Below are 13,687 nucleotides of genomic sequence, written 5' to 3'. Positions count from 1 at the left end.
CAGTGGGCAGACAGGAGAAACTCATTTATCAGACCTCTCACACACCCACTCCCACTGCCTTCATGGGAGGTCTGTACCTGTAGAAGGACTGGTGGCCCATTACTCCTCAGATTGTGCTCAAGAGGGTGATACTGGCTGCTGCTGGAGATAAGTTTCCGCTAGGGTACCTTTATAGCTGATCCAGTGGCCATTCTTACTCATCGTAAAATAAAGAGTCCATGTTTCAAGGTTGTGGTGGAAAAAACCCTACCAGACATCTGGTCCATCCAGTGCAGGAGAGTTTCCTACTATGTGTTTCCACTACCTTCAGCCCAAAGAGGCGGGGGATGAGAAGACACAGGACTGATCACAGCTTGAAAGCTACTGTGCTAGGTGAGGAAGAGAGCCACAACCACTTTTTGGCTGTTGCCCACCTCTCCTTGAATCCCTTCCTAATGCAGGCTGCCTGCGAGCACAGTGGGGCACTGGGGGGATGATTTGCATATTTGCTTGCCAGTCACTAGCTGGAAGCCGTGTGCCAGGGTTGGCAATCATTGTCCTAGAATAAAACAGCAATGCTATTTGTGACCCACGGCAGCAAAAGCCCAAAACATGAAGTTAGGACTGACACTCCCTCTTTAACTTGAGCCACTGCTTTTCATCACGATGCCAGGAGTTGTCAGCTGTAACTCCAGCTTTTTTTGGCTTGTGTCACAACCTAATAAGTTATAGGCCAGCTTCTCCTGTCGATGTTTTTGCTGCACAGAAGGCTTCACATTTTGTAAGCTTTTACAGCACAGCTGTGCTCAGAGATAAAACAGAATGTGTATACAGTACAGTATGCATTCAACTGATGCACTAGATTCTTCCCACCATATGTATGGAGTGGTGTGCATTTCACTCCGATACCTCACTGCCAAAACTGCCAGAAGCAAATAAACAAATGGTGGAAGAGAGACACCATATGACGCAGTGCCAGGCATATGACCTAGACTTTCAGAAAGAGACTCTGGCTGCTTTTAAAAGATTACAGTGGTCCAGTTTTCTAAACCTTACCTCCCACTGTGTGAGATGTTCTGCCAGTGTGCACTAGGAAGTGTGCTGGTTGTTAAAGAGCACATAGATTTCCCCTTCCTGCTAAGCAGCTGATGTTGCAGCTCCTCTTGCTCAATACTCGTTTCGCCTGCCTTTGATGCCAGTGATTCCCCATCAGGTTTCCAAACCAAGAGAAATGAACAATGGAGATGCGTGAAATAGTCTAATTCTGGAAGGAATGCTACTGTAAAAAGACAGAACACATGTAATTAGGATGAGATTAATAATATTAGTTACAATTTAATGATTAATATATAAACAATGCAAGTGAGATAAATGGTTGTTCCATTTCGTTTCCCACAAAAGAAGTCATAAAGTTGCATTTCACAGCATCGATGGTGAAGATGCCTGTAATAAACTGACACGAACATTAATTACATGGTTAGACGTAATTAATTTGAATTGTAATTCTATTCCTGGAATTCACACTCTGAGTAGGAAAAGAGGATTCCTTAGCTTCTTTTCTCTCTGACTAACCTGTTGCCAAAGAAAAGACGATAATAGTTACCACTACAGTGCCCCTCCTGCTAGTAGTACTGGGAAACACAGACAGATTTTCCTGTCTGTTGGCCTCAGTCTTATGTTAGGCTGAATGTCTGTCATTAGTTATCTGGCCTTTGCCAAAGCTTAGCTTTAATGGTGATTGTGTGAAGGTCAAGCAGGCGCTTCCTTCGCTTCAGAGAAGCTTTACGCGCAGTCTGGAAAAGTGCACTAGGAACAATGGAGGTCAAGAACATTACTGCACTTTACGAAGCTGATATCCAATGCAAAACAGTCTGGATACATGCAAGAGAATTTAGTCTCAGATTCTGGTGGAACTAGATATGGAATAGAAAGATACGTTAAGTGTTTTTCAGATAAAGGTAATATTTAATAGAGTGAGAATGTGCTTAAAGTGTATATTTAGAGCTGGTTCTTTGCTTGATGTTTCTGTACTTCTGTGTAGTGTAAGTAATAAGGGCATCCCAGCAAGGTTTCCTCAAGCCTTGCTGTCTCCTGCTGTAATATACATGGTGATCAAGATAAAGACCTCTAATTCTTGGAGCTGTGCATGGTGGCTGAAAGGCCAAAAGCCATATTTCTGCAGGTTTCTCCAGACTGCTTAGACAGACATCATTTCGACTCTGCCGTAAAATGAGACATTAAGTCTCTGCACTGGTGACAGAAGAGGCAGGCCTCTTAACCTGGGAGTGGAGAAGCACGAGGAATACTTCACACTCTGAATATTGTAAAGCCCACCTGTCTGCTTCAGGCCAGCCCTTGAGTGGAGGGGACACTCACTGTGCAGGGGATGTGATTTTGGCAGCTCTCAGCTTTGTAGCTGTGGTACCCACTTTGCAGGGGAATGTCCTAGCTCCATCTCTTTTCTTCCCTGTGGAAGCAGTAGCTCCATCTTTGAGGAAAATGGGACAGACCTATGACAGAAGACCTATTGCATAGGCCACCAGCTGGACTTCAGTGGGCCTAGCAGTGCAATGGGTATACATTTGAGGTGCCACTAAATAGTCCATTGGACAGTGAGGAAGTATTAAAGAAGGCCAGACCTGCAAACAATGTTATTGGCTAAGTATCTGTTGGAGGTGTTGGGCAAGTAGGAGTTGTGTAAAGGGCCAGCACATCAGGGGCTGGAATAAACCCGTGAAAGCTTTAAAAAGCTGATGGTGCCACCCTGAAATGGTAGGGGTGGCATGGACATACTCATGCATATGCATGAGGGGACAGCAGTGGTAGCTGGGAGTATGCAGGAGCCTGGTGCAGCCTCAAGGGGTGCTTTTGAAGACAACTGTGACTTAGAAGTAGGAAAGAGCAAATCAGGATTACAGGAGAAGTGGCAAAAGAGCAAAAAGTGCAAGCCCCTGCTGTGTGGTAAGGGGCCATGCAGGACAGGTTAGGGGTGCAGGTAACAAACAAGCCATTGGAGTCATTGCAGAAGACAAAAAGGTGGTAAATGTGTTTTTGCCTGCTTCTTTTTCTAATGGAAGCATCTCCTGTCTTTAAGAGTTAGAATAGGTAGGGAATTTTTTTTTCCGCCTGTAATAACAATGCACAGAGTTGAAAAGAAAAAGTGTAGTCTGATAAGCCCTGGGGACTTAAGTAAACTGCTCGGAATAGTTAAAAGTGGGTTCCTTTAGGCTCAGAAACCTCGCCAAGGGTCTACTTGCAGCTGCTCCCCATGGAAGATGGTAGTGAAAGGAACTGGGAAGACAGAAGCATTTTTCAGTACTTTTCATCTTATTGTGACAGAAAGGAGAAAAATCAGAATGGGACTTTTCAAATCCCAAGGCCAGTTAGAAAGATAAGTTATAGCTGGTTGCCTCCCATTGCCTGGAAAGATCTGTGAACTTTCTTCTTAGTTTGAACAGGCACTTTCCTGGTTTTAGACATAATACATGTAAGTGGAATCCTTCAGGGTGACAGTTGCAGTGGGCAGTGGAAAACACAGGCACGTCATTGTAATTTAGAAATAACTTTCTGCCAGCACTGGGACCAAGCTAAGAGGTGTTTGAGTTGTGTCCTGTTTGTCAGTGAGAGCGTGGCATCCCCCATGGTCATGACTTCTTTAAAGAAGGATGGAAATCCGGGAAAAGGAGGGTACCTCATTTGGACCATATCAGCCTGTTACTCCTCAAAATGCCTTTGAAAGTAAAACTTTAAATAAAAGCCTCAAAAAAGGTGGCAGGAGAAATGCTGTACCTGGCATTAGACCCAAAGGTAGTGGTGATATTGTGACCTCAGTCTCTGACCTCCAGCTGGGCTGTTGGGAATTAAGACGAATACTTCTCATCACCAGCCAGGTTTTGCTTTTGTCCTGCTTATAACTGCCACTATCTCACCTTTTATTGCAGCCATTCATCATCAGCAGAAAGACTGGAAGATGATGTTAAGGTTGTAGAAGATGTCGTTTGTATCAAAGCTTCCTCTCCTTTCTTTTCACCCTCTCCTTGTCCATTATCCTGCATACGCTCTGTTCCTGTTGGGTTTTGCCCCCCTATCTCTAGACCAGTCATCCGTTTACCCAGCCCATAAATGATTGCTTTAATAATGTAACGGCCCCTCCATTTTCATGTGTGAATGGCCCAAGTGGCATGTCGCTCGTAACCAGAGCAGGGAGAGATTTCTATTTTCACCCTTTAAAAGGCCACAGAAAATGCAGAGAACAGGATCTTGCCTATCTTGCACGGACCCCAGACAAGCATTCATTGCTGCAGAATGGCTTGCAGAGACAGCCCATTTGAGGGAAAGCTTTAGCAACCAGACCTGGCCATTGTTTTTCTTTCTTCGCATTTATTCAAAGTGCGGAACTGTTTGTATACCACAAAGATGGGAATTGAAGAAAAAGAGTACGTGTAGAATTTACCAGCTGTTTCAGCCTTATTGTTACCTTCTGTATCGATCAAATCCGTTGCCTCTTAATTGGATATTGACTGTTGTGAGGCAAATAAGGCAAGCTGTCAGAGGGGGGAGGGATGGGGCGCGAGGTTTATCTTAATGGTATGTTGATCATGACTAGTCTATAAAAGCCAGTGGGAGAGGAGTTCATTAAACCAGCCTGCAATTGCTTTAAAAAAATATGCTCTGAGTCAAGATGATTAATCATATATGTGACACTGCAATCAGAGAAAATCCGCATTGTTGCTCTGGTATTTACAACGCTGAAGCTCGAAATAAGCAGATGCATTGAAACAAATTCATTAGGGACAGTGATTTGTTTGGCCTGTGAGCCTTAGCTAACCGTAACCAACATTTGAGGAGGTTTTTTTGCTTTCCTTTTTTTCCTTGGTGTTGTGTTTTGTTTTTCTGCCTCTCTGCTTTTCTGGCAGGCTGATTGGAAACGTGTGCTTGCCCTGCACAGGAGTCTCTCATCTGTGCTGGGGAACCCTTGTAGAGATAGCAGCAATGAGAAGGGATACTTGAGCTACCTGACAGTGAATCACACGGAATACTTGGGAAAACATTTTTATCTCATCAATTCTAATAAGCAGGGAATGCGAAGAGAGAGGGAAAGCTTATCAGCTACGCTGGTGTGAGCTACCCATTACAAAAATAGAATCTGCTGGGAAGCCTGTAGTATATTTTCATTCCTTTCCTAGCCATATTTTAGGCTGTGTATTGAATATGTTGCAATAACTGTCAAGCACAGTCCATTAGTGTCTCTGGATCAAGTCTGTCGTGAATCAGGAGTGAGATTAGTAGGATAGGCTCACTTTTATGAAGGTCCCACACAGCTGTGACTTGTCAAAGAAACGTTCAAAGGGGCAATAAACAAAGTTTATTTCGAATTATCTCAATGTTATGTGTTTGTTATCGTATTTATTCTTTGACAATTCAGAACTGGTTATTAAAAATTTATTATATGAGTAAAGGTTTGTGCAGCTTGAAAAATGAGCTTTTGAGGCAGCCACCTGAACACTTCTCATATATCAACATGCCATAAACTGTCAGGGAAAGGGTAGTGCAGTCCTGTGAAAGCTGGTAAAGCTGCAGGAACTGCTCATTAGCCAATAGAGGAAGGAAAAAGGTGCCTAAGTCTGGAATGCAATGGGAAAATGAGGTTTAATGGGGAATTTTCATTTAAGAGCATAATGCAGTTCCCTGCTCGAGCAACTGGATCTAGACAGGATCACCTTTGCTTGCTTGTGAGTTATTTAATGTCTCAATCCTTCTAGTCCTCTTCCTATAAAAATTAGAAGAGTGGCCCAGGGCAGTAGCCACTGCTATTTTTGCTTAAGTTGCTCTTTCTTGATGTATTGTGAAACTGAAGGCGATCATCAGTTTTTACCAAGTATTTTATGACTGGTAGAAAGAGCTATAAATGTACGTACAACATTGCAAGCTGCATAAAAAGAAAATCCTGATTTTGCCTGGAAGGGTGAGAAGTCCAGCAGGAATCAGGGTTGTTCTACAAAGTATACGAAACAAAACTGGGGGAAGGCAGTTTTCAGTGAATTTTAAATGCAGTAGGAATAAAGTTATGACTTTAGCAGGCACTAGGGTAGTACTGTTACTAGTATTTCCTTTTGATTCACTTAGAATATTACTTGCTTTATAATAGAGTTTGCAGCTTGCATTTTAAATATAAACTGTGGATAATTTTATACTGTGAAATTCTGAGGAAAAATTCTAATACATAAAGGTGGACCATTCGGAGCCATAGCCTGTGGAAGACAAGCATTTTTTAAATAAAGAAGAGATCCATAAGTAATCATTTACAAAGTTTTCAGGCACATTTGTTGGGATTTTTTAGCATGCTTCAGTTCTGCAGGAGAATGAATGTGACATTCCTCGGCTGCTTTGACAAGGATAATTTCAGAAACACTGCCCTATCATTCCACAGATTGGCACCTTCTTCTTCTTTGTTGTAACGCATTTTTCTGGGGCGGCTTTTCTCAGCGAAACTGCCTGTTTCCCAGGAGTTCTTACACGTGTTCAGAAAGGGACAATGAGGGAGTGTGGGTTGGGTTTGGTTAGACTAGCAGATTTGACCTGGTGACTATTTATTTTTGAAGTCAGGGAGTATTTCTTCTGTCAGCACAATGGAGAAGATTGCAGGATATTCTGAATGATATATTTTCTCCGGTTTTAATCATACTAGCCAGATCCCTTGCTCCCGGAGGCATTTCCACACCAAGCCTTCTCCTGAACATGTGGATTCAAGATGCTTTTTTAATCCAGGCTGCCACTAGTGATGCTACGTTCAGATTTTTTATTTCTTTTTGAAATAGCAACTGAAATTTGAACAAAGGTTAGAGTTTGGGTCTAGATTCATCACTGTCTATAACGTACATATCACAGTAAGGCATAAGCAGCTCCTACCAAGAAATAATGCCAACAATAGGGGCCTTTGTCTTGTCGAGGATGCCTGCAGGAAATTGAACCTCAGGGTCTACTTAGGGACTGCATCTTTGCAGGGACGTCTTTGCCCATTCTCAGTGACGATGTAGCTTCACTCTGTGAAAGGGACTCCACAGCTATGGAGTCTGTACTGTTATATGTAGGAGCCAGGAGCAGCTGAGTGCCAGCGAGAGATTTCAAGGAAGGCTGTGGATAGATACCAGGCAACAAAATGGCCCAAACCTGTCTCCAGCAGTACATCTTCTGCTCAGGACCTGGGAAGATTTGCACATATAGTCCCAACGTTTTGCTTGTCATGCTGATACTGTTCCACTGGTTTCTATCCACTGGTGACTTCTTCAAGCATAGACAAGATCTCAATCCCTAAGTTAAATAACAGGTGAAGAGATGCAGTCTGTGTTGGTATGTGTGTTCATGTGCGCATTGGGGTGGCGTGTGTGGGGAGAGGAGAGAGCGCAGCAAAGTAAGTCAGCAAAAGCCCTTCTGGTTTTCCTCTGCATGCTTAATAAGGAAGCTATAAGAGGGCATATTCCCAATTTCTTTTTAACTTTGTAGATCACCTCCAGTAGACAGATTGTCTCGTGGACCACTTCCCCTCCCCTTGGCGATCAAATAACATTCCTGTGGTGACTACAGCAGTTGCTTACATGGAAAAATAACATTAGGAAAGTATTTAATGTATTTTTAGCTGTCTTTAAATGCATTTTAGCAGCTGGAAACAAGGGGAGTTAGTAGCACGTGACGTGCATGCTCTCTGTAGACCACCACCAAGTGTGCAGAGAGCTACTGCTGGCAGAGAGACCCCAGGCTGGGAATTGTTGGGTAGTGTGGTCACCTCTAACCTGGCTGGTCACAGGAGGTCAGGCAAAAGGGATAACCTCAATTTTGGTGAGATGTAAATGATAACAATGTAATAAATAACCAGTGAGATTTTAGATCCTTTATTTTCACTGATCTGAGTTTTGGGGACAAATTGTGAGATATTGTTTTGATACGCTTCAAAACTTTTCTGAAAATCTTGAGAAGATTTTAGAAGCTTGGAGTGGCAAAATATTGCAACTGTAGAGATTAGCAAATAGAGTACAGCTGAGAGAGGCAACAAGCTTGTAAATGCCACTTATTCCATCACTTAGTGAATCAGGAAAATCCTGAAATCCTTGTGAAGAGCAAGCCTCTCGTCAGACATTACTGAAAGCTTTCCCTGAGGGGAGACTTTTCCCTGAGCTGAGGGCTCACTCACTCCTATAATTGCACACTTGCTGAACCAGGGGTGTCCTCTTGAGACTGTTATCCCTGGCCTTGCTCCACTGGCTCCCAGTGTGGAGCCATGACCTGGCACCCTGATGTCGGGCACCCCCACCGCCCCTGCCCACAGCAAATCCGTTCATATTTCTGGGAAGAATATACTCAGCAGATGGAAGTTTAGTGCTATTTTTACCGTGGTTGGTACAGTGAATGTAGAGAGCATGATAATTGATTATCTGGGACAACAGAAACGCACAGGAACTACGATTTCAAGGATTAGGGTCTCCCCAGGGATTTCCTTCGAGTTTCAGTGAAGGAAGAGATAACCTTTGTGGTGGAAACGGAAACACGGCTTTCAGTTCCCATCTGCGGCCAGCTTCTGGAGACAATAGTATTAAGGGTGATGCGAACTTCCTCTGTTCATCGCCATGGGGTGGGAGCCTCAACGCAGTTATCTGTGCTTCTATAGCAACGCTATTCAATTTCTCACTGCTTTTTTTTGTCCTGCCAGAAACAGTCAATTAATGCCTGCATTTAACATGTCTGAAGTAATGGTCCTATGTTTCACCTGTTTTAAAGGACATTTATGGAAATCAGGCGGCAATTTTATCCTGAGTAAGCAGGCTAATATTCTGTCATTCTGCATTACTTAAGTGGCCATTGCTCTTAGAAAATACTTGTTAGGTGTTTTCAGTTAAAAGGCATTAAACTTTTGTGGACTGAGCAGTAGGATTTCATTGCAAATGCATTGTCCCATTTTAGTGGAAGCTTTGCATTAACAAGTTCCATCTCAATAAATTATTCTGTTCAACCTGCCTTGTGACTTACACTATCATGAGATTCTGCCCTCAATATTAAAATGTAAGCACAGATTTCCTCTCCCAAGGCTAAGGCTGCATAAAAAGGCTTACACTGAAGCTAAGAAATCCTCTGTCTGGATCAAGATAATTTCTCTCAGAGAATATGGAGAAACAAATATCCATGCATTGTGAAGAGGAGGAAATTCTGATGTAGATTGTTCTTTCCCTGTCTTGTTAAAAAAAAGGAATCTTGACTTAATATATAGTCTGTTTCCAAACTATTGGCATCTTTCACAAATATAGGCTGCCTGGCTTATGAACAAATAGCACAGTTTGTGTAGCCAAAGATAGTTGTCATCATGCACTTATTAATGAGTACACATATCTCTGAACATCAAATGCTGTGCTATTTTCAGAGAGGTCCTTTCAGATCCTGTTTTCTGTTCTTTTTTCCTTATTTTTTTCCTTACCCTCCTGCCGTTTTTCTTCAAAGCTCGGTGGTGGAAAGCAGAGAGGAAAGGAACCTGGGAAAGGAGATGTTCTCATCTGTCCAGCTTCCCTATGTCAGGAGCTACTCTGTGCATGTCATTCCTGACAGATGTTTGCCTAATCTGCTGTTAAAAAACTGCAGTGATGGGACTTTGACAGTCTCCTTAGGCAATCTGCTCCAGTGCTTTGCTGTACCTATCATTAGGAAGGGTTTCCTGATACCTAACCTGCAATTAAAGGCCACAATTTCCCACACAACCCATCATCAGGCTGACCTTACAGCCAAGCCAGCTCCACCACGTTGACTGCTGTTTCCTCGCTAAATCTTCCTTGTCAATAGTGCTCCTTGGGTAATGTGCTGTCTTCTGCCGGGAGTAGCCAGGGCTGTGTGAGTGCCACTGGTTTTGTTGAGTGTCCAGCCTGGCATCCCATGGGCTGCCGATGGGCAGATTTCCCTCTCAGATCTCATGCAGCTGACGGGAAGGCGGCTGCCTGCCAGTGGAGGCTATTGAATTAGGAGATTCAGTAAATCCCAGGAGAGGCACTGCCACAGTGAAGTTGCAGCAGGTTTGTGTTGATAAAACTACCAGTGCTCACCACGGTCCCAGGCTCAGAGCAGGAGCTGAAGCCTTTTTTGTCCTGGAACGAAGTGGGCTGTCAGGCATTTTGGACATACATTTTCTGATTATAGCATTTCTATAACGATGTTAGGAGTTTAAAAGCATTTAAAAAAATCAGAAACATCACGGGTTTGGCTTGGGTTTTTTTAAGTTGCTTTCTTTGAAACAATAGCAGGCAAAGTACATGCCGTGTCAGCCTTGCCTGATGGAGAAGCTGTAGATGCCAGCCATGAGGGAGGTCGAGATGCTGGGGAGCTGAGGCAGGCCCTTAACTGATGTGTAGCAGCAACAGCAGCAACAGAGAATGAGCCGGGGTAGATACAGGCATATCACAGTATTACCATGGCAAGATAAACTCTGAACCACATTTTTAATATGCTTAGAACAGTGCTGGACATTGTGTTTCCTTCTGCAAATTGTTTACAACTGAAGGATTGTAGTAATGAACCAATGTAAAGCTCGAGAATTAGCCCTGTGAAACCCTGGAGAATTAACTGCTGAGAAAAGGGTTTTTTTTCAATGGAAACCAGCTAGCTAAATAAGGTGTGCTTTTGCTGCTTGAGTAAATTATAGCAGTAGGTAGCTAAACTGATTTTGAGACTAGGAAATTCTCATAATGTCCAAAGTTAAGTAAAATAAGGTTTGGGTCAGTAGGAGGGAGGGCATGTTGCCATCAGCAGGGGTGAATAACCCTTGTGCAACTGGCACTTTTGGTAAGCAGGTCAAGGTCAGTGTGGTTTGTCTGTATTCTGACACATGCACTACAAACACCCTGATATCCATGTCATTTTACAAGGTGGGTGCGTGCACCAAGATAATGCTCCAGAGGGTCACTGGCAGGTTACAACATGCCAGCCGTCACACGCACAATGTCTAGAATAGTGCCAAGATACAATTTCAGGGGTCTGAGGGGGCACCGGTAGCGTTCAGAGCCCTACATAACACCTGTGTCCCACACAACATCTCACTAGCTCTCTGTCACCGAGCATTCCATTGGCACCTGTGATCCCGAGCTGACAGGTCCGTTTCTATTTGCGCGAGGCATTTTGAAGGCATTCATTCCCCAGTTGTCTTTTAGATGACCTGGAAGAGCTTCAGCGAGTTGCCTGTATTCCTTCATGGATGAAAGAGATGACAAAGTTTGTTTCAAAAATGAAAATTGGGTGGGTTTTCTCTACCAAACATAGTCAGATTTAGAGTTTGTGTTTCACACGGCATGGGAGGTAGATTTATTGTGTGAGAGAGGTTTCAGTTTCAAACTAATGATTAGAGTAACACATTTAAACCTTTGTCAGTATAAAGTGATTTCAGGTGCTCAGGAATGCTCTGCCTCTTCCCTGTGGTTTGAAGGAAAAATTCTAAACATTTTCCACCCTGTAGCTACTGAGGGCAGTGTAAGAAAATACCCATAAGCTGCTAGGAAATGTGCAGAGTAAACTCATTTCCCACTTCCCGCTGCTTGTAATAGCCCTCAATTGTAGACACCACTCGAAATGTTTTTGGACAAACTTTGCATTTTAAAATTGTTATTTTCTGTGGGGCAGAGTTTGTTCGCACCCCATGGCTGACAAGTAGAGGCCCAAGTTGAAGCCCTCAGTGGGCTTTCCGTGAGGTGCAGCCCCTTCATGTTTTCCTAAAAGCCCCCAGTGCTGTTAACCCACAGCTCCCCTTTCCCACCCGATCTCCCCAGGGAGAGGCAGAAGCCTATTTGAAGGCAAACAAGCCGTAGAGCCTACAACGTGTAAATACCTTTCGTAAACGCCAGCACTAGGTTGTGACACACTTCGCGTGAGGGGCAACAGTATGCCAGCACTGCTGCAGCCACCAAGGTGCATGTGCACTGCACCTGGGCATCCCCACACCCACCTTGCCCCGGGTGGGCACATGGAGTGGCAGGAGGGACGGGGAGCAGAGCTGCCTGCTCCTTGCCCATCTCCTCTGCCTGCTTTCATTGCCCCCCACTTTGGTCACCCCCCTCTGCCCTCTTTCTCTCCCTGGCTTCTTTGGGCAGGGTCTGATTTAAATAGGTTGGCAGGGAGCCAGGAGCTCATCATTTTAATGCAGTGTAAAATGGAATGTGCATAATTATATGCAAGCCATATGTGAGGGAGACAGCTCAGCTGTGAATTTCGGGAGGCTGCGAGAGGGAGAGAGCGAACAGTCAGGGATCAGATGAGATGGAGCGGAACGGAGTGCAAGTGTCACTGAAATGAACAGTGTAATGAGTGTATTGCTGACACTCCTCCTTTCACCTGCTTCTCCCTTTTGCTCCAACTCGAAAGCAGAAAACGCTGTAGATGAGAAGGGAAAAATACTATATGCAAGCAGGATTGCTAATGGGCTCTGGTAATGTCTCCATTTAAACTTCAGCTTTCTTAATTAACAGCGTAGTTCCGAATAACCGGTAACTTTTAATGCATCTTTGTCATTAAATATTTTGACCGCATTTGATTGAAGGATCATTGTTCTCACTAGATGATTGCTCCTTTCAAAGCTTCACTTAAACATGGAGGGGGAATCCATTTAACTATATTAGTATTACATGTAAATTATGAGTGTGAAAACTTACTTATTTTTTTGGGGCCTTGCTGTTAAACTGAAAATACAAGTACGTTATCTAGGGATTGCTTAAGCATGTCAAAAAGTTTATACGAGTACATATGTAATGTAATCCTGAAAAATGCAATGGAGTAAATTGAAACCCTGAGTTACTCACAGTCTTCAGCTCAAATATTTCATTTTGGGTTTGTCTTTTGTCGTTGTACTTATTACACCACAATGAATTTGCATGTTCAACCTAAGTTATGTAAGAAAACAGCATCCCAAGTTCTCGTATCTAAAAGTTATACTGCGTATTTAAAGAAACTTTAAAATAATGTTGTATTTTGGGATTCCCGTCTGTTTTAATGATCTGAGCTGTTATGCTTTTAGCTATTTTTTTTCCTTCCATTATTTGTAAGTCCCTAAATAGGCCATTATATTTCCCTTCAGGCTAGAGATGAAGATGGACATGCTGAAAATTTTCCCCAGCAGCACTATGCTAAGGAAACTCCAAGACTTGCCTTCAAGAATAACTGCGAACTACTTGTAAGAATAACATACTTACAACAAGTCTAGATTGTTACTTTAGCACAGTGAAAACCGTTTTTTTTTTCTTTTCTTTTTGAAAGGCTTTTGTTCATTATGACATTATGAAATATGATAGGTTTTCTTTTTTCCTGTTCAGTGTACTAATGCTAGTTCTGCTATCCGTGAACAATTTAAGATCTCAGATTGCTTGAAAAATCTCTTGTATTTGATGACAGCACGTGAATGGCCTTGTACTACCTTGTCTTGCACGGTAAATCAGGGAGCTCCATTCAGGGAATGCTGGTGATGCACGAGAAGCACTCCTCCACCTCCGAGGCACCCCAGAACTCACTTTCCCATCCACCTTTTATCTCTGCCTTGTTTTTGGCTGCGGCGTGTTTGTGCTGTTGACAAGCAGTACTCCCTTCAGAGCTTGCCTGTTCCTCCCCTTCCTAGCTGCATGCAGGATGAAGCATCCTCTCCTTTCCATTCCTCTCCTCTCTACTCCTCTCCCATCCTCTGCTGTGGGGAAAGAGC

General features: G+C 43.4%; 1 protein-coding gene across 1 annotated transcript in view; it reads left to right on the top strand.

The window, feature by feature from the left end:
* The window catches only part of SOBP (sine oculis binding protein homolog), a gene marked incomplete at both ends in the record, with an annotated part of 102,113 nt that overhangs the window by 52,686 nt on the left and 35,740 nt on the right, over positions 1-13,687 (top strand). Inside the window, one exon of the mRNA XM_080615284.1 lies at positions 13,073-13,168. Coding sequence (XP_080471410.1) covers positions 13,073-13,168 — 96 coding nt within the window. The remainder of the gene's footprint in view (positions 1-13,072; positions 13,169-13,687) is intronic.

The sequence above is a fragment of the Psittacula echo genome (genome assembly GCF_963264785.1).
Source record: "Psittacula echo genome assembly, chromosome: 4".
Classification (NCBI taxonomy): Eukaryota; Metazoa; Chordata; class Aves; order Psittaciformes; family Psittacidae; genus Psittacula; species Psittacula echo.
The sequence above is the reverse complement of the archived record's forward strand: the minus strand, read 5'-3'. Positions and strand labels throughout refer to the sequence as shown.